This window comes from Acipenser ruthenus, chromosome 6 (assembly GCF_902713425.1).
Source record: "Acipenser ruthenus chromosome 6, fAciRut3.2 maternal haplotype, whole genome shotgun sequence".
Lineage (NCBI taxonomy): Eukaryota > Metazoa > Chordata > Actinopteri > Acipenseriformes > Acipenseridae > Acipenser > Acipenser ruthenus.
The window spans coordinates 49,499,290-49,524,146 of NC_081194.1; the positions used below are offsets into that span (position 1 = coordinate 49,499,290).

Below are 24,857 nucleotides of genomic sequence, written 5' to 3' on the forward strand. Positions count from 1 at the left end.
TGAAGTGTTTTTTGTTGTTCCCGAGCTAATCCCACCTCTCTGAACCAGTGCTGGAGCGAACAGGTAGGACAGATGAACCATTTAAAATGCTTAACTTTGGGAGAGGAGTCAGGAACCAATGATTTCTGATTGAACAACTTGGATTGAAGCTGCCAAGGTTGTGAATTCAGAAGGCATTTTGAAAGGAAGACCAGAAGCATAACAGATGTAAAACAAAATAACCAGTCAAAAATGCTACATAACCCAAACCATACAAACTAAACAAAATACACCCCGTCACAGGGTCTTACTGGGAAATTGTGAGATTAAAAAATATGGAACAACATATCCATTTGCAATCTCAAATAAAATGTCTGAAATGTGTGCTTGCCTTAACTCGTTATAGCTACCTGCATGTTCCGACTGCTGTGCTGCAGGTACCTGACATGTCGTGCCTCCCATGCTGGACACGAAATGATGTTGCAGTGAGAGAGAAATCTGGAAGGCTTGATTGAAAAGTCAGCAGCAAAATGTTTCTTTTATTCCTAAAACCTCAGTTGGTGCATGAACTGAGATCAAAACATATCTTATAATCCAATTTAGTTCCCTTGTCATGAATTCAACTGGTGTTAAGCTCTGAATCTGATTTTTGAAACGTGTTTGCTGCGGCTTTGTCGGGATCCATTGCTCTCCAGTGAGCCATTTTACCCAATGGGACGAGCCGCTGTTTTCAAACCCAACAACTTCGGGGCTTTGAATTTGAACCGATTTGTTTCGCCAGCAAGTTGGTTTAGTTGGTTAAGGATTATCAAAAATATTCTGTTAAGAAGCAGCACAAGGCTCATTAATAGCAGTGTCCAAGAACTTATTAGGGGCTGTACATATGTTTAAACAAACTGTCAACGTGAGGGGCGTGCCAAAATAGAAACTGAATAGTTAACCTGGTGCTTGAGCAGAGTAAATACTTACGTTCTGTCTGTACCTGTGTCACAATTTGGTAGGTTACTGCACACTACATGTCCTGTTTTATAATTGACACTGCCTAAGGAAAGTGGAAATGAAGTGGAATGGAGATGGGGAGCCATCACATCTTTCTCCCTGGAACACCCGACTCCTGGGAGCGTTATAGTGGAGAAGATTGTTACTACCTAATATTTTCATGCTTTTATCATCAAATGCACAATTCTTACAATGTTTGCTGGACTGAAAGGGCGGCACCCAAAGTATTAACATCATTCATATTTTGCCTATTGAAAATGGTAGGGTAATAGGTAATATAGTAGATATGGTCATACAATATGAGTATATTTAGCCATGTGTAGGATTAAGTAACATTAAGGTTTTTTTTTATATATATATAGATTTATGAGAACATGATGAGGTGATGTTTAAGTTAAATTGAAACTTCTCTTAAAATTGAATTTGCTTTGTCAGAAATCTGTTTCCCCATTTATATATTTACAGTTGTATATGTGCTTCAGAATCAACTCTAATATCTTGTTCTTTTTCAAATATTTAACTTTAAAATTACTCCATACAATGGATAACAGATTTAACTATGACAATGCACATGAAACAACAATGCATACAATATATTGAAATATATAAAATATTAATTTGGTATTTCAGTGTGTTAATTAAAATCAAGAAAACATATCCAAAGTGTACTGAAAATCCACATGAGAGCTCAAAAAAAGCACATACGTAGCCCAGTTGGAACCCGGGTTTTTAGTGAGGGAACCCACATAGAAACCGTACAGAGCCCACATAGGGCCAATACAGGACCCGTCCTTTAGCCCAGTTGGACTTGCCCACTTTGGACCTACATGGAGCCTGTGGCCAAAATTAACTTTGGTCCACGTGGGCAGCCCAGTAGGACATTCTGGCTGGGTTACTGCCTCTTTAATCGTAGTATCCAGGCTGCTCTGTTGTAGTTTCAAGGCCTGCATGATCCCATTTAAAATGGTGCAGTCTAGATCTTTCCTCGATATGTTGAGAGACTCTTTGAATCTTTTATTTGAGAGGCAAGTGTTCTTCCTCTTTTTTCAACGTTGTCTTGGTTGACGACATACTTATATGTATCTTACCCATTTTAGAATGGCCGACTATACGCAGATTCATGGTAAATACAAAAAAAAAAAAAAAAAAGCAGAGCTGTAGACAGAGCTCAGGGATTAAGCATGCATTGCCGCTGAGAGGTCATGTGTCTCTCCCTCGTCTCGCTTTTTATAAATTACACTACCCTCAGCCAGCTAGAGATGCACAACTTACTCTCAGGTCAGACAGAGCAATACCTTAAAGGGTGGCTTGCGGGTGACGTCTGACCAGGAAATGCAGAGACACAGTACTGTGAGTGAAGCACTGCTGCGCAGATTTATTATAAATAAAAAGATTAAACAAAACACCTCTCACAAAACAAAAGGCACGATGGCCAAAACAAACAGGTAAAATAAAGCAACAAGCCTGCATGCGTAGCAATTGTTATTATAAATGTACCTTTCTAGATCTCGTTCTCTTTCGTTCCACCTCTGAACACATCAACCCCAAGGGAGATATTCGTGCTGCTTCTAAGCAGCTGTGCCAGGACATGATTGCTAATCATTCAATCTGGCCCCGGCACAGTCTGCATGTGAAGTGATTGTGACTTCCCCATGCCCACATACCAATCGTACATTTTAAATCACCCATACTACATAACCCAAACTATACCAAATAAACCAAATACACTCAGGGGCAGGGGGGTACCTCGTCACAGGTATGTTTATACATTTTCCTCAATGATATTCAGTACGAAAGGGTTTTGAGTGGGAAATAAAGGGTAATGATAGTCGTTTGATTTCAAGACTGTTGTCCAGATATCATTGGCAGAGGTCCAAAAACTATACTGTGATTACCAGGTGTTCAAAATTATTTTATCTATTTCTTGTAGATGATAACAGAGAAAAATCGTTTTTTTTTTTTTGTTTTTTTTTACCAGCCCATAAAAGTGACGAATACATTGATAATTGTTCCAGTGGCATCTTACTCATTTCAGAGGTCAAGCTTCGTCTGCGAAAATGACACACATTCGATTTAGTTTAGTCCACATCATTACACCATGTCTCCTCTGCAAATAAACCATTCTGGCAAAACTGTCTCTACATCAGCAAGACAGCAGGAAATCTGTGGTTCAACTGCCCATTTACTAACTTGAATTTCATAGCAAGCCCCCCCCCCCCCAAAAAAAAATAAAAAAAATAAAAAAACTTGACTACATACAAAAAACAGCAAAAAGACGACAAAAAAACACTTTTTTTGAATAATTCAGAGCACTACCGCCTTTGATCAATATGTTTTGCTTCAATAGATACATCTTCTTTCTCTCCATTTAGAAGGTTAACATCAAAGAATCTTCAGTGCTGAACTAAGAAATTGATGCAAACAAAAAAATAATATAATGGGAATGGCATTTTTGATGGAATGGTTTGTAAATATGAAGTAATATTATTATGTGAAAAATGTGTAGTGTCTTGTTTCTTTTATTATTATTATTATTATTATTATTATTATTATTATTATTATTATTTATTTCTTAGCAGACACCCTTATCCAGAGCGACTTACAACTGTTATAAGATATCACATTATTTTTACATACAATTACCCATTTATACAGTTGGGTTTTTACTGGAGCAATCTATGTAAAGTACCTTGCTCAAGGGTACAGCAGCAGTGTCTCCCCACCTGGGATTGAACCCACAACCCTCCAGTCAAGAGTCCAGAGCCCTAACCACGAACTCCACTGCGGCACTCTTAAAGAGCAAGTAACGGGGTTCCGAAAAATATAGAGTTATATATCCTCATATGTTGCTACAACTGTTTAAATAATGTACCTGTAATTGTTCTTTTCATTGTTAACATCCTGACAACTTTGTACACTTAGAAGTTTAAAGTCTATTTCAAAGGTATTTTCAAGATGTCAAGTCTAATGCACTCAACTTTGAGATCAGGGGCGATTAGAAAAAATAAAAATAAAAACTACAAGTGCTCTGGCTTTGTGCTCCGTGTGACATCATGGGTCGTGTTACCTGTTTGGCAATGTGGGCAATAATCCTTAGACTATCAGCTAATAATAATAATAATAATAATAAATCATTGTTAACATCCTAACAACTTTTTATACTTAAAACTTTAAAGTCTGTTTCAAAGCTCTTTTCAAAATGTCTGCTCTAGTGCACTGGGGCTTGAGATCTGTCCTCTAAATCACTGCAGGAAGAGAGATTTAAAAAAAAAAAAAAAAAAAAAAAAAAAAACAACACACACATAACAAGTGGTTTGGCTTTTCTGTTCCATACCACATCATGGATCGTTACTGAGTGTTACCTGTTTGACAATGTGTGCAATAATCCTTACACTATCAGTGCGGTACAGCAGACATTTAAATGTAACAGCTTTCAAACATCGACACCTCCTCTCACCCCGCTCAGTTTGGAAAGCGAAGAATCAGCGAGCGTCCTTAATGCAACCCCATAACTGCATCCCTCTTCTCTGAATGGATGAACCCATGACCCAAAATTATTCACGCTTCGGTATTTTAACTGAAATACTTCTTAACCAATCAAAAAGCGACATTTAATTTATTTATAACTACACTACACTATATAAGCATTCAGGCTTTGATAGTTTTACAGGTTGCTAAAATGTTTGCTTTTATCAAACTAATTATTAGTTTAAAAAAAAAAAAAAAGGTATTAAACTAAGATATTGTAGGCAGACTAACTTGGATAGGTGGGTTGGGGGGTGCCACGTCTATGAACATTCTCTCACATGACAGCCAGACCAGGTTCTTGAGTTAAGGGTGTGACTTAAATGGTTATTAAAGATCTGATTTGCTGAAGGATTGTGCCTGCTTTAATACTTTGTTTTAGTGTTGTCGCCCACACTGCTTTTCACACATCATCTGTGGGGGGGGGGGGGGTAGATCTTTGTTAATAATAAACTGGGCTAAATCTGATTGGTCATTGAACAGGTGTTTCGGCTATTGCAAGGGAGGGGATGGATACTATTGAAGCATACTTAAGTGAACCATGAATTTGTTCCCAAAATTATTACAGCCTGCTGTATCCTGTACAATCTGTGCCAGGACTGTAAGGAGGTGTTCAGGCAAACAGAGGAACAGCTACCTCTGCCTCCAGCAAGAATTGTACAACAGCGATGTGAAGAGGGTCCTGCTATTAGAGATGCACTGCTAGCTTTATTTTTGTAACCCGACTGTGTACTTTTATTTTGTATCACATTTTTGTTTTATTAGCTTATTTTGTATCTCTTTATACCAAATATAGCATCCTAATTTGCGCTGTATTTGTATGACTGCTTCTGATTAATAAAGAATTGGAATATTGAGTAGTATTGTTGATTCCCTAGAAATAAGTCGCGAAAATTCCACACCACATTTTATTTTGAGAGTGGGTTAAACAATGTTCCTGTTGTGCATTGTATCAAGCTGCCTCATCATATCCTCTTCCCTTGTGGATAGTAACACCCGAGTCTCTTCATCGCTCCAACGGACGTAAGTGGAGGATGGACACGGGATTTGCCCATACATAAGTAACTAGGAGAAATTGCATTGGAGTATAGTTATACACATTTAAACATAGTACTTCGTAGTACTTTACAATAAAGATGTTTTGAAAGATGTTTGGAAAGTTATTTGCAAGTGTATTCTGAAGTACTGTACAGTAGCTGTAACCACCTGAATTCACAAACCCACAATGCAGTTTATCAAACACTTTTATAGCAGCTGTAGGAAAGGAATTGAACGAGCTAATTAACATTTTCATGAGTAACTTGTGTTTACATGTGTAAGTGGGCGTTGATTTCACAAGCATTTCCTGGAATCTCAGACTTTCACAGTAAAATACTGAGACCATTTTTTGGGACATTTTCACAAGCTTTCCCTGACAAGTTTCACATGAAACAAACCAACATGTAAACTGGCCTAATGTGTGTACATTGTGAGAATGGGTGGTCGGGCAGGAAAGTGTGCCTGTGATTGAGGGAGCGCGCACGACGGAGCGAAGTGTAAGCATGGCAGAGGGAGGGGCTGGGTGAAGTGTGAGTTTTGGAGCATACCGAGTTAGACATGCAGAGACTGTTAGCTGACTGTTTATTAAACCCTTTTATTTATCTTGTGTTCATTATTGTTTATTGCATTTCAGTGGTGGCTCATGACTTTTTTGACTGGTGAGGCACAAATCACAAAATAGTTATTACCACCCCCACTCAATGGCTAACATACTAAAAATTGGACTTTGTTCAGCTGATTGTATAAATGCCTCTGCTGAGAGCATTTTAATGCATTCAAATAAGAGACTGCAGTCGCTATGTAAAATATAAAAAAAACATTAGCACTGTAAACAGTGACAGGGTGCTTGTGTCACGTGTGTGGGTAACCGCTGCTTAAGCAATACAGCGAGACATGGGGCGTGGAGTTGAAAAACTAGCACAGGCGCGCAGGATTTATTAATACACCAAAAAAATAAATAAAGGGGTCATATGACGTTACCAGCGATGGTAATGCACAGAGGACACATACAGGAAGCTGTACAAAAGGCAAAATAAAACACAGTACAAAAACTACAAATAAAATTATTATTATTATTATTATTATTATTATTTATTTCTTAGCTGACGCCCTTATCCAGGGCGACTTACAATTGTAACAAGATATCACATTATTTTTACATACAATTACCCATTTATACAGTTGGGTTTTTACTGGAGCAATCTAGGTAAAGTACCTTGCTCAAGGGTACAGCAGCAGTGTCCCCATCGGGATATGAACCCACGACCCTCCGGTCAAGAGTCCAGAGCCCTAACCACTACTCCACACTGCTGAAAGGTGAGGAGTACCACAGAGGCTACACTCCCGCTCCAGGAACCGGCTACACTACGTAACCCTCGCTATACATTACTTGGGATCTCTATACCCTAAAGTAACCTACTTATGAGCCAGTATTCATACGATGACTCCTGCTGCTTCATACGGCCTTGGCTGGGCATTGCCTTCACAAGCACCGCTTGCAGTTTCAGGGTTGCGTAGCTGTCGTTCCTGCAGAGTGAACCCTCTCCTCCCGAATATACGCAGCTCCCCTCTGGAGCACGGTGTTGCAGTCGCCCTGAGCGATCTCCACCAGATGTTTTTAAACGGACGGACACTTTGTCGAGACCGGCCCACCTGCTGATTGAGGACTGGCACAGCCAATCATCCACTGCCCCTCCTCTGAACCAAACCCAGCTGGCAGCAAAGTCTGAAACGAGCACCCGTCTGTAAACAATAATTTAATCACACAAATCAACTCCAAAAAGACACACAATAAACTCATTTCCCCATATAAAATTACACCAACACTAATTTACACATGTGCAGGGCAATCGCCCTGCTACAATCCCATATAGATTATAAAATGTAAGATAAGAAAAATGGAAAGCACTTTGTGATGATGGTCCACTATGAAAGGCGCTATATAAAATAAAGATTGATTGATATTAATATACAGTAAAATAGAGATTACTGTACAAGGGATGTTACAGTTGATACATGCATATACTTCCAAACAAACACATTTCTAAAGTTTAGAATACCACAAAATAAATTACTTACACGTATCAGATGTGTTCATTGTCCTTTGAAACAGAAAATAGAAATAGACATTTTTTGTTGGGCTGAAATAAAACTCAGTGCAGGTGATCTGGGAATGTGGGTCTGTGAGACAGTGACAGCTGCAACACCAATCAATGCCTCTACCTTCAAATCAAACAGCCTGTCAGTCAAGCTGATTAGGTAAACATAGAAGTCTGGCAGGGTTACAAAGGGCTTGCCTGTCTCTATACAAAGTTTGATGCAGTTTAATGACAGAATGACGTAGTTACACAGCTAAGAAGGGATGCATAGCGTGAAATCAAACATGGCTGATGCAGGGCCGGATTAACACAGGGGCTTTAGGGGCTGCAGCTCAGGGCCTCAGATTTTGAGGGGCCTCAAAAATATATAAGTAATAATAGAATATCTGAATAAGTAGCGTGTGACTGTATGGATCGGAACAACAGGGCTGTTTTACCAAGTCGTATTGTGTTGGAGGAGCAAGGACTGCCTGATCATATGTCTTGACCTGCGACCGAGTCACATGCCACTTTGATCAGGTGTGCTGCGGCGCGAACGTGACGCAAATCAGAACCTGTAAATGTCTGACAAAGCAGCACCTAGGAAGTATGAGAGCGACGCTGAAAAGCAGAAACACAACAAGTACAATGTCATTGCGAGGAAGATGTTAAACAAAACACCAATGCTGACACGCTATTTTAATACAATACCAACAAATGTATGGGAAGGTACAAGTACTTCGGAAAATACACTGGAGAGAAATCAACAGGAGGAAACGACCTAGGTTTATATGGATTACAGTGGGGCAATCTCCATGGAAAAATAAAAATATGTCTCACCTTTTTCTCACTCTATTTTGGTAGTAGTTTCGGGTTGTGTCTGTTTCCATTTAGTTTTCTTTTAGACTGAGAAATTCTTGTTCCAAATGCAAATAAACAAATTCATATTAAAATACCAGAGGCAGTATGTTTGTGTCTAAGTTCCACTTTGGCCTTGTCCGACTTTCTGATATCGTATGAAGTTTTTAGGTTGTCTTAAAACACAGCCTGCCTCATTTGGTCCCCAAAAAACAAAACAAAAAAAACAAAAAACACCAAAAAAACACTTGTTCCTCTGCTGACACAAATAATAACAACAACAACATTACATAAGAAAGCACTGTGTACTATCCTTGTACTATTTGCTAAACATTTTTGGCTGCATATATACAGACGTGCTCAAATTTGTTGGTACCCTTACAGCTCATTGAAATAATGCTTCATTCTTCCTGAAAAGTGATGACATTAAAAGCTATTTTATCATGTATACTTGCATGCCTTTGGTATGTCATAGAATAAAGCAAAGAAACTGTGAAAAGAGATGAATTATTGCTTATTCTACAAAAGATATTCTAAAATGGCCTGGACACATTTGTTGGTACCCCTTAGAAAAGATAATAAATAATTGGATTATAGTGATATTTCAAACTAATTAGTTTCTTTAATTAGTATCACACATGTCTCCAATCTTGTAATCAGTCATTCAGCCTATTTAAAATGGAGAAAAGTAGTCACTGTGCTGTTTGGTATCATTGTGTGCACCACACTGAACATGGACCAGAGAAAGCAAAGGAGAGAGTTGTCTCAGGAGATCAGAAAGAAAATAATAGACAAGCATGGTAAAGGTAAAGGCTACAAGACCATCTCCAAGCAGCTTGATGTTCCTGTGACAACAGTTGCAAATATTATTAAGAAGTTTAAGGTCCATGGAACTATAGCCACCTCCCTGGGCGCGGCCACAAGAGGAAAATCGACCCCAGATTGAACAGAAGGATAGTGCGAATGGTAGAAAAAGAACCAAGGATAACTGCCAAAGAGATACAAGCTGAACTCCAAGGTGAAGGTACGGCAGTTTCTGATCGCACCATCCGTCGCTTTTTGAGCGAAAGTGGGCTCCATGGAAGAAGACCCAGGAGGACTCCACTTTTGAAAGAAAAACATAAAAAAGCCAGACTAGAATTTGCTAAAATGCATATTGACAAGCCACAATCCTTCTGGGAGAATGTCCTTTGCACAGATGAGTCAAAACTGGAGCTTTTTGGCAAGTCACATCAGCTCTATGTTCACAGACGAAAAAATGAAGCTTTCAAAGAAAAGAACACCATACCTACAGTGAAACATGGAGGAGGCTCAGTTATGTTTTGGGGCTGCTTTGCTGCGCCTGGCACAGGGTGCCTTGAATCTGTGCAGGGCACAATGAAATCTCAAGACTATCAAGGCATTCTGGAGCGAAACGTACTGCCCAGTGTCAGAAAGCTCTGTCTCAGTCGCAGGTCATGGGTCCTCCAACAGGATAATGACCCAAAACACACAGCTAAAAGCACCCAAGAATGGATAAGAACAAAACATTGGACTATTCTGAAGTGGCCTTCTATGAGTCCTGATCTGAATCCTATCGAACATCTATGGAAAGAGCTGAAACTTGCAGTCTGGAGAAGGCACTCATCAAACCTGAGACAGCTGGAGCACTTTGCTCAGGAAGAGTGGGCCAAACTACCTGTTATCAGGTGCAGAAGTCTCATTGAGAGCTACAGAAAACATTTGATTGCAGTGATTGCCTCTAAAGGTTGTGCAACAAAATATTAGGTTAGCGGTCCCATCATTTTTGTCCATGCCATTTTCATTTGTTATCTTATTTACAATATTATGTTGAATAAAAAATCAAAAGCAAAGTCTGATTTCTATTAAATATGGAATAAACAATGGTGGATGCCAATTACTTTTGTCAGTTTGAAGTTATTTCAGAGAAAATTGTGCATTCTTCGTTTTTTGTGGAGGGGTACCAACAAATTTGAGCACGTCTGTATATGTATTATAAATAGAGGTCTACTTAAATCGCGGTAAATTTACGTATTTTTCACGGGTATGTTGCGGAATAAAATTAGTATTTCTTGGACATTTCGCGGACCTGTTTAAACATTAAATAAACCTAAGTAGACAGTATTTCAGAACACTATAAAGCCTAAAAATAGTGGTACTAGCTTCCTTACTAAAACAGATGCTGTCATTTGTTAAAGGCGAGTATGCAGCATCCCCCTGCAGTTGACTTGCCCATTAATGAGACTGCACGTTCTGCACACACTGAATTGGTTGTAAGTTAAGGCAAAGCTTTGCCAAGTTATAGAGATTTGGATATCGATTAGAAACAGCCCCAAAACTCGGTTACACAAGGGCATTTGGCATACTTTAATAAAGTCAATGTATGCAGTACGTTCGTTGTCATGTTATTTGTCCCATCCAATTTATTTTATTAGTACCGAGTCAAAACAAAGAAGACGTGGCTATTCGGGTCTAAAATTCCAAATGTAAGCATCAGGTTGAAGCGAGGTGGCTGTGCTGGATCGTTTTAGTTCTAATTTAACTAACAGACAGGAATACTTGTTGTCTGGGCTGATCCAGTTTGGTTTCTGAAAGCTGTTTAGCAGCCTCTGTGGTAGCCTTTTGTTTAATGTGTGATTCTGAAGCTAGCGATCGATCGTATTTTCTCCAAAGACACTTAAGATATGGAAAACAATTGCCTCAGTCTGCATGTACAGTTTCTTTGGGAAATATCTTGAAATGATCATCAGCCAAAATATACTTTGCTTTTTTGTCGTCCATTTCTAGTATTTTACCTCCAATGCCGAAAACTAGATTTTAGCAACCTAAATCAAAACAATGCAGTACCACTTTGTCCCACCCCCTACTGCACAGTACAGATCACATAAAAGCAGTAAAGACGCACTGATAGGCTGATTAAAACTTTGTCCTATGAACAGTAAACAAGAACGTTAACTGCTTTGGAGAATTTATTTTGTAAATGTTATTTGTGGATGTTTTTTGTTTGTTTGTTTTTTGCTTAAGTGCAATGCACACGGGACGGTGAAGGAATCAAAAAGGGCTATCTACAGAAGGAAGATACGTAGTTTGCGTCGCTTGCGTTGTGCAGCAGTTCATTTAAACGTTTTTTTTTTTTTTTCCTCTCCGTACTTGTTTGTATGCATTGGCCCCTAAGAGGTGAATTTCGCGGTGACCCCTCAATTTCACGATTTCAGCGAATTCGCGATTTAGGTAGGTCCCTAATTATAAACCTATTATACACGTGCATATTCATAAGAGATAAGGACAACACATTTCCAGATAACTTTTCCGACAAAAGAGTCTACAGTTTGCATTTCCCATTTTGTATTTGAAACTGCCAGTAACTAATTCTGTGGCCAATGCTCATTTTCAAAACTGGCGCTAATGCAAACATTGAAATCAGGTAAAATATGGATCAGCTAAGACTGAATAATTTGACATTAATGTTAATCGAGTGCGGCTGTAGCAAAACAGTAAAAGGGAAGCAAATGAATATGCAAAGAGGGGCCCCCAAAACAATAACAACCCCGGGCCCCATTAAACTTAATCCGGCCCTGGGCTGATGGCAGCTACCCAAATACTAGTAGGGGGATCAAACATAGCCAATGGAGGCTGCAAAGAGATTAAGGGTAAGGGTTAGTCATTGATATACAAAGAACCATAAAATACATCCCCCATGATCGGCATTAAAGCTCTAAATCAGACCAGGAAACTAAAGATTTATATGTTGTTATATCCCTGTCAAGAGTGGTCACAGCCAATGAGGAGAGCGTGTCATAACCAGGGCCAGACAGAATACGTGCCACCAGATTTTTGACGAAAAATGTGCGGAATTCAATGGATTCAAATTATGCGAGAAATAAAGAATTGCCTAGTGCCACACTACAACAGTAACAAAAGTACTAACATAATCCTGCACTACATAGACAGTAAAGATTCATGTCAATTAACTACATCCGAATTCATGTTGGTGTATATTACACTGTCCATATACACCAGTTCGTTGCTATGACAGTTGCATTTCCGGTTACACGATCAGCACACAATAATTTCATTTGAAATACTGATAGCTACCAGTATTGAGTAGTTATTAAAAACGAGACAAATGCTAAAAATCACACGAAAACAAGAAGCAAAGCACTGATGATGCCAGGAAAAAAAACACGTTTCAACCAAAATTAGTGCACGGGATCGTGCTCAACAATTTCCAGCCCATTTCTATGAAGATGGGGGATGCTTTTTTGTACATTCTGTTAGCACTTGATCGATTCCCTTCGGAATCAAACAGTGTTGAAACACATGAACTCTCAGGCACATCAACAGAAAAGCAAAAAATCAAGAAAGTAAGGATACACATTATATTATTATTACATTTGTTTTCCGCTTTCCACTGTAGACATGGATAGCAGATCTTGTCTTCAAGTTTTGTGAACTAGCCAGCAACAGCATTAAGATTATTAGAACAGAACACAAAACCATGGATCAGCTAATGTTTCAAATAGTATACATTTATTATGTCAGGCATAAATTGTATTAGTAAGTTACTGTATGAAAACATTGAATGTTATTTGGTTGGGGGTTAAATTGAGTTCTACATTATAATAAATTAAATATTGAAAACATTGTTTACATTTAGTTAAACATGGTACTTGATATATTTTTTAATGGGTTTAGCTGATAGTTTCAGCCAAATGTTTATTTAAAAAAAAACACAAAAAAAACACACATTATGAAATGCTGTCTTAATAAATATTGTAGTTTCAGAAAGTGTGTGAAAATAATAAATCATCATCACTATCAATAATTATTATTATTACTATTATTATTACCCTAAAATGTGGCATGTGCTGGTAATAAAACTAATGCATTACCTTGTTTAATTCTACTAAGCATCTTACAATTTAAGATTTCAACATTATGTATAAATGCAAAGTTGTTACAGAGGTTAATAAACAGCAAATATGTACATTGCAGTATGTTTCATATTATTTTCATTCATAAAACATAATAGCCTTTTCCATAAAATCAAAATGTATTAATTTCCACAGAATTTAGGTAAAATGAACCACAGAATTTGGAAAAATTCCCTGCAGATTCTGTCTGGGCCTGGGTATAACATTACAAAATATGGATGCCATGACAATGGTAGAGTTTTTATAACTTTACAGCCTACATCTTAATTAGCTACAAGAACTTCCTTCAAAACACTTAATGATAAGCAGCAGAAAAGCACAGGAGAACATTAGAAGGCAAAGTCAGCTTGTGACTTTCAACATTTTTTACTGAAGTAGGCAGTGATTTGCTATGAAACATTGTGTAATGTGTATGCAACAATACTTGTGATTATGCCTATATTACTCAGTACATATGGCCTAAGCACCCTAGACATAGCAATATAACATTCACTTGTAGGTGTGCAGTGTTGTCATTTAAATAAAACCCAAAAGGGAAAGTTAAGGAGATACATACTGGTTTGATTCGGAGCTGATCTTCAATAACTTCTAGTAGGCTATGGTTTCTAGATACCCGTTTATCAGTGACCTGAAAAAAAAAATCAAATAAAAAAAAGTCAATTAATGCAATGTTTTTGATAATATGAATGTATCACTAAGGACATCTCAAAACAGCTAGTTCAAGTACTGGTACTATATAAAAAATAAAATTTGCAACAGATAATGGAAATAAATATGTTGCACTGACACATGCCCAATAATCAATGTTAGTGCTGTACAATAGTAAACCAAAAATACTTTTCTGATTCTGATTTCTTTAAAAAATTACTTTTCTATTTATCTTTTCTTACTTGACTAAATATGCATCTACCAATCATCTACAGTATATTCAACAGTTTGTTTAGTCTATCAGAACACTCATTTGGCAGCATCCATCACGGGCATCGACATACAGCAAAATTACATTAGTGTAAATTCACAAAACAGGAAGACAAGATGCAAAGATGGCATGACCACGGAAATAATTTTACCAAGAACAACAAACTTTACAAGGATTGCACTTTAATAGACTTTCAGAATTGCTACCAGAGACTCCACCCCTGCTGTGACGTGCTGATCATTTTCATGACATGGGTTTACTCCAGTCTTTAACACACATTTTGTTTTTAAGCAGTATGCCTGTTAATTTTACAAAACAAGAACAAAACAATTAAATAATACAATTCAAGTTCTCTTCAGCACTCTCATGTGTTTATTTCTTATTTTGTAACTTTAAGGTGATGTTTTAATCTGATAAAAAAAAAAAAAGAAAATAGAGTGGAGGAAATACTTTGAAAATATGGCCCACGGTATTTTTGCCTGAATCTTACTCTTTTAACCCCTTAAAGACAATATGATGCACTTCATTCAATGCTCTCAACAGTTACTGCACAGTGATTGCTAGAACTAGTCCTAGACTTAATTATGAATTCATAGCGTTTCCACTGTGTATGGAGTGCAAAAAAACAAGCTTTTCATCCTCACTGTGCAGCCAACCAGTTACACTGGAGTGCTGAGCCACAGCAACTGCAGTCTTTAATAGTCTCCTGCAAAACCCTAATCTGTTCGCAAAGTACACTGTCACAGTAAACAGCCTTCACAGATGAAACATTACTGAAAAACAGTTTACTAAAAGCTACATTAATCACTCATAGCAGCACATTTATAGAGAGAGAATTACACTTGCTCCTCCTGCTGGGACAGAATAGTCTAATGTGCATGTAAGCTCCACAGTATAAGCCCCCTTTTCTGGATCTCACAGGGGCAACATAAACGTACATTAAATTCACAAGGGAAGGGCAAGAAGAAAATCTTTAACTTGTACAGTAAGGGTCTTTTTATATCTCTTTCAAGCTGATACTCAAAAAGATTATTGTCCAAACTTTCTCGTTTTGAAAATATCCTGCAACAAACGATTATGAGAGAATCCCAAAGAAACATCTAGATAATGAAAAAGTACAGGTAAACCAAAATATAAAAAATGCTAATAACAGAAGGGGCGTGTTTACAGTAGTTCCTATATAATGTAAGACAACAGTACAGATACATCAACTGCCCTTTAGTTCTGAATTGGCAGGGATTTCCAGAATTGTAGTGGTGGTTTTGTGTTGCATTGGTTTGCTCAACTAGAAAGGGGTGTTTGGATACTGAATAATGTGATGGCTAGAGTGGAGCATGTGGGTGGTGACGTCAGGTACAGGACGAAGCACAAAACAGACTGAAGGTACGGGGCTAAAATGGCCTCAGCCATATCTATTAAATAACAAAATAAACTGTTTAAACAAAACACACAATATGCAAAAAAGGCACACGGGCCAAAGTAAAACAAACACAAAACTATAATTCTATGTTATAACAACGAGTATCTTGTCGCTGGCTGGTAGCATTCATTCTTAATCTCATTAATTCTCCTCACAACTCTCTTCGCTGCTCTGAGCCCGGAGTGGGTCTTTTATACTGTGGCTAGAGCCTTAATTACCTATTAAACAATTACCTTATTAAGGCACCAGCCACATTCACACAAGCTACTTAGGATGGGGAATTCAACCCCATTCATGCCAACCACATTTTACGAGTCTCAAACAACAATGATGGACAGTTTCGTCCGCCCATACACAAACACAATTTTATATATATTAATAATAATAATAATAATAATAATATAACACAAATAATATATACATACATACATACATACATACATACAATACACACAGGGTGTCGGAAACCTGTCACACTATCTTAATGGTTTAGATACTATTTATTTAACCAAGAAAATAACCTCTTCATGTTTACTTTGAAAAGCCTTAATCTTTATAGCACGTGTAAATCAATACAGCACGCACACAAACTCCAAGCATAAATAAATGAAAGCTAACTGAACCATTGTAATTTAGAATTTAAATTACAGTACACGTGGCTTCTTGGTACCTGTATTTATATAGTTCTGTGCTACACACACTTTCTATGGGGCAACATTCTCAGCTTTTTACTACAAACAGCCAGTAGCGTGTTTTTTCAGATAGTAAAATGCACCAAATAAAAGTTACCAAACCAGGAATAAACAACTAAATTTAATTTAGTGCTGGGCTGGTAAGCTTCAAAAAGACATTGAAAAAAAGCTTCTCGTTAAAACTATTGTCATTAATTTAATTTAGTATTTCTAACTTGACCTCAAACCAGACTCATTGCAGTTTGATCGCTCATGGTGACTAGCTGCTGTTGTGAAGAGGATACTGAGCCCAAGTGCAACGGACTGGAGTTTTCCTCAGTGGCATATTTTGTAGATATCGGCCATTGCTTGATGTGTTTGACCTTCAGTATTTTCTACACGCTTTATCGCAAACTCCATACGTGCTTTAATGTGAGGCTTTTTGAGTAATGGCTTCTTTCTTGCCACCCATACATAGAGGCCAGCTTTGTGTAGGGACCGGCTTATTGTTGATGTGTGAACACTGACTCCCATCTCAGACACAGAACTTTGCAGATCCCTCATGGTCATTTTTGGCTTCAGAGTGACATCCCAAACCAGTTTCCTGCTTGCCCGGCTGCTAAGTTTGGGAGGGCGGCCTGATCTGGGTAGTGTCTGGGTGGTATGATGCATCTTCCACTTCTTAATGATGGACTTCACTGTGCTGAGAAGGATAATCAGTGCCTTTGACATTTTCTTGTACCCTTCTCCTGCTCTGTGCCTCTCTACCACTTTATCCCTGACTTGTTTCGAAAGCTCCTTGGTCTTCATGGTTACCTTGTTGGATCACTATGTGACTTACAGCTTGAAAGTCTTTATATACCTGAGGGAAATTATCTACAAGTTAAACCACTTTGAGTACACACAGGCTAAAACCATTTCACTAATTTTGTGACCTTTCAAACAAATCATTTGCACCTGAGCTGATTTAGGGCTGCAGTAGCAAAGGGGCTGAATACTTATGCAACTGAGATTAATCTATTTTTCTCTGTAAATCATACTTATTCATTGTTTAACTTTATCAATGTGGAGTAGTTTGTGTAGATTCTACATGTAAAGTATAATTTGAAAGCGTCGTGGAGTACGCTCAGGAACCAACAAAATGTGAAAACTTTGCAGGGGGGTGAATAATTCTGCAAACCACTGTGTGTGTGTGTATATATATACAGCAAAAAATTAAGAGACCACTGCAAAATTATCAGTTTCTCTGGTTTTACTATTTATATGTATGTGTTTGGGTAAAATGAACATTTTTGTTTTATTCTATTGACAACATTTCTCCCAAATTCCAAATAAAAATATTGTCATTTAGAGCATTTATTTGCAGAAAATGACAACTGGTCAAAATAACAAAAAAGATGCAGTGTTGTCAGACCTCGAATAATGCAAAGAAAATAAGTTCATATTCATTTTTAAACAACACAATACTAATGTTTTAACTTAGGAAGAGTTCAGAAATCAATATTTGGTGGAATAACCCTGATTTTCAAGCACAGCTTTCATGCATCTTGGCATGCTCTCCACCAGTCTTTCACATTGATGTTGGGTGACTTTATGCCACTCCTGGCGCAAAAATTCAAGCAGCTCGGCTTTGTTTGATGGCTTGTGACCATCCATCTTCCTCTTGATCACATTCCAGAGGTTTTCAATGGGGTTTAGGTCTGGAGATTGGGCTGGCCATGACAGGGTCTTGATCTGGTGGTCCTCCATCCACACCTTGATTGACCTGGCTGTGTGGCATGGAGCATTGTCCTGCTGGAAAAACCAATCCTCAGAGTTGGGGAACATTGTCAGAGCAGAAGGAAGCAAGTTTTCTTCCAGGACAACCTTGTACTTGGCTTGATTCATGCGTCCTTCACAGAGACAAATCTGCCTGATTCCAGCCTTGCTGAAGCACCCCCAGATCATCACCGATCCTCCACCACATTTCACAGTGGGTGCGAGACACTGTGGCTTGTAGGCCTCTCCAGGCCTCCGTCTAACCATTAGACGACCAGGTGTTGGGCAAAGCTGAAAATTGGACTCATAAGAGAAGATGACCTTACTCCAGTCCTCCAACAGCTTCTGAAGATGCAGGAACGGTTGCTACAAGACACATCAGACAGTAAAGCTGGCACATGGCTTTGTCGAAATTGTTTAGCCTGAAGTACTTTAAGAGAGTGCAAATATCTCTATTACCAACTCTGAGATTTGTGTCTGCATAGAATACAATGAGCTCACTTTTAAAGCACTTAATGTCAAAGAAACAGTTGACTTGTTTAATGATTCTAGAGCCTCCATGGGGAAATTCATTGTTCATTTGGACATATTTTGATGGCTCAAGAAGTTGCAAAACCTTCAGTTCTTCTAGTTCGACGAAACAAGCCGACAGTTGCTCCAGCATATTATCCAGAATGTTGTAGTATAGGCTATGATACTTCAGCATAGGATCAGCTTGTGCGCCCTCCAAATGACCCCTCTTTCTTCTCACTCTATAGCTCTCTATAGGATGCTCAGTAAAGTCAGCAGCTTCATTAAATAGCATTTGGAAAGTATTTTCCATTTTCATGTTGGTGATGACTGTGTAAAAGTTATCAACTATCCTCCTGCAAAACACAACATCACTGGCTTTCTGCTGCAGAATCTCCAAAGCTGGTTCAGTTGTATGAAAGCAGCATAAACATGAAATCAAAACTCTTCAGTGTATTAATGAAGCCGCTTGATGCAGTGATGGCGTCAAAATCTGTTGAGTCCATAATGGTTTCAAAGGATTGTAGTTGTGGACGATTTGACAGTGCAGTGCAGACTGCCATGGAAGTAAAATTCCACCGAGTTGGAGCAGTTGATGGAAGTCTGCCGGCTCCACAATGCTCAAGAATGCTCAGAGCTGCTGGCTGTTCCCCTTGACGAGGTGTTTCACTCTGGGAGGTCTGAGTTTCTCTACTAGCGCTCCTAAACTTTGGAACTCATTGCCACAAGTTGTGAGAGGCTCTCGTTCTCTTGAGAAATGGGTCATAGAATAATGCCTTTGTATACATGTATCTCTAAGCAGAATACATAATAAAAATTACTTAACTTAAAAAAAAAAGAAAACTAAATATTGTGTTAAAAAAAGCAAAAAGTGTGTATGGTTTCTGAAGTACTTTATAATGTTCCCCAGAGTGTTCTAAAAAAGGACACCATTTCCAAGATGCTACTGTAAAAAAATGATTTTTAGAGTCAACTACAACCAAAAAACATCTGGTCCTGGAGTAGCATCCCACTAAAAAAACTCTTGGTCCTGAAAGGGTTAAAAACTCTCTGGGCTGTAGCTGTCTCAGGGGTTTCTTTTAAACTAATAAATTCTGGCGAGTCAACGCCCAGGGGGCGTAAAGTTGTCATTAAGGTAAAAATGTGTGTGTTGGGGGGGGGGGGGGGGGGGGGTTGACTCTGGCAGGAGAGCAATTACAGGCATTATTGCAGAGGGAGTATTTTAACATTATGCTTACAATTAGGCATGCTTTAAATTCAAAGGTAGAGCACAGCACACAGTCACACTAAAGAATCAAGAACTGCATTTAACATATTTGGTGAAATACAATTCAAAGTTGCTGCAGTATGTCCAGTGTTTTGTCATTTCAAATATTTTCACAAATATTTGTGTGCATGGCACTTAGACAAAAAAAATGTTCTTAGAGAAATACTATTAAAAAAAAAAATACTCCAAATCAGTAAACTTTCTTGTTTACTGTTCACATGACAACAATGTTTTAATCAACCTATCAGTGTGTCTGTACATGCTTTTCTGTGACCTGTACTGTAAAGTAGGAGGTGGGGCAGAGTCAGCGTTGCATTAATATTTTGATTTAATTTGCTAAAATCTAGTTTTCAGCATTGGAGGTAAAATACCAGAAATAGACAACAAAGGAAAAAAAGCAAAGTATATTTCGGCTGAGGATCATGTCAAGAAATTTCCCTAAGCAACTTTGCATGCACATGGAGGTAAATTGTTTCACAAATACTATTTAGCTTCAGAATCACACATTAAAACTACTACAGAGGCTGCTAAACAGAACGTATAACAAATAACAGCTTTCAGAAAAGAAACTTGAAAGTCAGCGCAGACAAAAAGTATTCCTGTCAGTTGTATCCAATTTAAATCAGTACTGCAGGTACAGTCCAGCACAGCCACCTCACTTCAAACAACCCCGTTAGAATTTTAGAGCCGAATAGGCACGTTTTCTTTCTTTTGCCTCGGTACTAATAAAATAAATTCCTGGATGGGACAAGCAATATGACAATGAACATGCTGCATATATGGCCTTTATTAAAGAATGCCAGATGCCCTTGGTTAACCGAGTTTTGGGACTGTTTCTAATTGATTTCCACATCTGTATAACTTGGCAAAGTGTTGCCTTACACTTCCAACCAATTCAGTGGATGCAGAACGTGCAGTCTAATGTATGGGCAAGTGTTCACAACAAAGAGACAGAGAATGCCGGCAGCAACTGCTGGGGGTTGTTGCATGCTTGCCTTTAACAAATGATAGCACTCCATTTTAGTAAGTACCACTATTTTTAGGCTTTTATAGTGGTCTGAAATATTACTAAATTAATCTATTAATTTTATTCCATAACCTACCCGGGAAAAATATGTAAATTCTCCACGATTTAAGTAGACCCCTAACTATAACATTCAAATGTTCAATACAAAAAAAATAAAAATAAAAAAATCCAAAAACTATGGATTGTAGCGCAACAGGAAAGCGTAATCAATCAGCATGCAGAGTCTGTATCACCTGATCCGAAACCGCCGAACACCACGTCTTCGTCATCTGAACCTATTGAAGATGCAAGCAATTGCCTGAATCATTAATGCACAGAGCAACTACTTCTGGGCAGTTTTTTATTTCACGTGAGCTGCGACATTTCCCCTCACTTCCCCCCATTTCCATGATTTGCGCATGGTTATTAAAAACTGGAAATTAATGGTAAGAATGTTATTTTCATCTAGAAGTTGGGAGGGGGGGGGTAATCGTTCAAACCGGGGCGTTGACTCAGCAGAATCTGGTAATTATTTATTTATGTTGTATAATGTAATGGGAAAAAGTTGGGGTGCTTGAAAATGGGTTTTAAATCCCAACTGAATCCAATACTGTGTTATGGTTAGGGCCTTGTGTTTTACACGACTTGTCTTTTAACCTCTAATTTATTCCTACAGCAAAAAGATGTCGATATAGCCTCCAGAGTAAACCACATAATGATAAATCATTTTTTTGTGTTTTGTGTTTTGTTTAAACCTTTGTTTTTGCCCTTGTGCCTTTGTTTGTACTTTTGTGTTATTTTTGTTTCTTGAAGTGCGCTTTAGCGCTTGTGCTGCAGTTTCCTGGCTTGAGTCTCCGTCTTGCTGCTATCCTGTCACATCATTATAATCATTTATTGGAATCTGGACATTAAATAGATTCTGTAACATACAGTATGTAAGCTGTGTTTCTTTGTTTTTACTGGTTTTGTGATATAATGCGAATAAAAAAAAAAAAAAAAAGTTTTCATAAGAAGCCCGTAAGTGTTACTTATGTTTGCATTATATTTTGCTATTAAGTTTAAACATCGGTCTTCCTTCATGGATTGATGTTGCTCAGTGAAAATATGTCCATAAGAAGAAACACTTCTTTCAGTATCCACAGAATTGGTAACAACTGACAAATATATTTGAGCCTTTCTTGCTAAATTGGTATAGTTATAATAGTAAAATAGTAAATAGTAAAATAGTTATTCTGCATTTCTCTAAAATTCAGTCAAAGAAATTCCACTACCGTTTTCTTTTGCATATAGCGGATATCCCTCCATTTCTGATTTGCAGTCAGCATCAAACCCTGAAATACAATCTAACAGGAGGGGTTCTTTATCCAAACTACAAACATATTGCAGGTATAAAATCCTTACTGCCTTCAGAAACTTGTGAGACGGTTAAATAAAATGTGGTTTTATTCTGCATTGATCAAGGTTGTAGTAACTTGACAATTTTTCAAAACCTTTGTGGAAAGTTTTAACACCCTTATTCTGCCATCTGTGCTGTGCAACTGTTATGCCAGTGCTCAGTATGTATTTATTAATTCTGCAACTTTATTATACGTTTGATGAATTCCAACATTACAACCTTCAAAAGAAGCAGCACACCAGGTGGATATTGCTGCGTGCAATCTATCAAAGAAATGCTGAGTTGAGTTTGTTGGTGCATCTATTTGTTCTTAAACAGCAAGTCCCGAGGTAAGCTTTTTCTTTAAACGCAATCAATTTCTATAATGACAAGGGGTATTTTCTAATTAGCCCGAATTTTATGGGTTGATTACTTAATTATTCTTTTGATCAGTTTAGCTGGAGTGGCTACACGGACATCTGGAGGATTAGGAGTGAATTGCAGGTTAAAAAAAAAAAACAAGTCGTGAAAAATGCAGGGCTTCACACTGAAATATAATGTGTTCTGTTGGATATCTGGCACCCGGAATGCCAGATATCGGAATTACTCCAGGCTTGTTGCCTACAAGGGGAATTGATGCTACTGTATATATTATTCTAGGAAAATGTATGTTACTGTACATGTTTATAAAACTGAAATGAAATTAGAGATTATTTTTTTCTGAACAGTATTCCCAGTAAAAGAATCTAAAGGGCTTGTCATTTCAGATCAAATGGTTTGTGAGCATTAAGTAAAATGCAATGTGAAAAAGAATGTATTATTGATACAGTAGCCCCTCGCTAGTACAGACATCGTTATACCATACATTCTAATATGCCAGGCACAACGTATGTCCCCCAATAAAATACAATTAAGCGGGACACACTAAAAAAAAAAATGGCTGTTACACTGACACTAAAGTGGCCTGCTAAATCGCTAAAATTAAGTGTAGTGCATGATTAAAGGGGGGCATATAAACTCACACTCAACAGAGTTTAGACTAACTGCAATTGATCGGTTAAAAATGGGTGACAAATCTTTCAGAAATACTGATGGACTACAGTGCATCGAAACACAAGATGTGGACGACAATAATTACAATTCTGATGTCTTTAAGAACATAAGAAAGGTTACAAACGAGAGGAGGCCATTCGGCCCCACGTTGCTCATTTGGTTGTTAGTAGCTTATTGATCCCAGAATCTCATCAAGCAGCTTCTTGAAGGATCCCTGTGTCAGCTTCAAAAACATTGCAGGGGAGTTGGATCCAGACTCCCACAATTTTCTGTGCCTCCTGTTTTTTCCTAAATGCCCCTTTATCTAATCTCTGTTTGTGACCCTGGTCCTTGTTTCTTTTTTCAGGTCGAAAAAGGGGACTTTTTCGACCTGAAAAATACCTTTTAGAATGCTGAATGCTTGAACCAGATCGCAGAGTAGTTGTCTTTGTTCAAGACTGAAGATTCAATTATTTTAGCCTGTCTGCATATGACATGCCTTTTAAACCAAGAATAATTCTGGTCGCTTCTTTGCACTCTTTCTAGAGCAGCAATATCCTTATCCTTTAATTGCTTTTGCAAAGTCTGGCATGCCAACAGAAAACAAAAGTAGCAGGTAGGCTATGTGTTTCACTTCCAGCCATGCATACACTGTAAAACGTCTATGTACATTTAAAAATAATTTATTTCTGTAAAGTATGTGCAGTATATGCAAGGCACTGTATTGTATCATAATGTGTCAATGCAACACCATGAGCTATTGTGTGTACTTTAGTTTCAATTTAAAATAATCTTTTATTATTTTCGCATTGTATAGTAATGTGCACAATGCAGCAGCATAATATATGCTAGATATTCATTCGATTTTACCACTGTACAGATGTATATGTGTACATAATGTAATTTGTACAGAGAACACATTAGTGTTATTTCAGCACAATGATATATACATTTTAAATAAATTGAGCACTATAAATGTACATAGCAAGGGACTACTGAATATCCACAGCTTAAAACAATGTGGTACTGAAACCATTAGTGTTCTCTGGAAACCACCTGTGACGGAGCTTTATTGACAGAGACAAATTATTGTTTAAAGTGCAACATTACTAATCCATTTTCAGACAGGTTATTATTTACCATATAGTGCATGTCAGGCACTATTTGACACAATCTGTGAAAAAAAGTCCACATTATGTATGAGGACCCCTAAAATGGTTTCAACAACATTATTTTCCTTAGATTTTACCACTGTGTTAACATCTGTAACAATACCTTGCATGATAGTGCCACCTACAGTCACAGACAAAAGTATTGGCACCCTACGCTTACTATACCATAATTCAAGCTAACAAATTATTGACACGCATTTTGTAAACTTTAACCACGTTTTAATAACACAGAAAGCAAAATTGTATCATTGTACTTTGTAGAATATTTTGATACATGGTTGCATTCATTTGATCTTCAGTCACATCAATGTCTCAT

At 37.8% G+C, this 24,857-nt stretch overlaps 1 protein-coding gene across 3 annotated transcripts in view; it reads right to left on the reverse strand.

The window, feature by feature from the left end:
- The window catches only part of aplf (aprataxin and PNKP like factor), a 91,988-nt gene that overhangs the window by 61,517 nt on the left and 5,614 nt on the right, over positions 1-24,857 (reverse strand). For all 3 annotated transcript variants that reach the window (XM_059025460.1, XM_059025459.1, XM_059025462.1), the window contains exon 2: positions 13,968-14,039. In XM_059025460.1, coding sequence (XP_058881443.1) covers positions 13,968-14,039 — 72 coding nt within the window. The remainder of the gene's footprint in view (positions 1-13,967; positions 14,040-24,857) is intronic.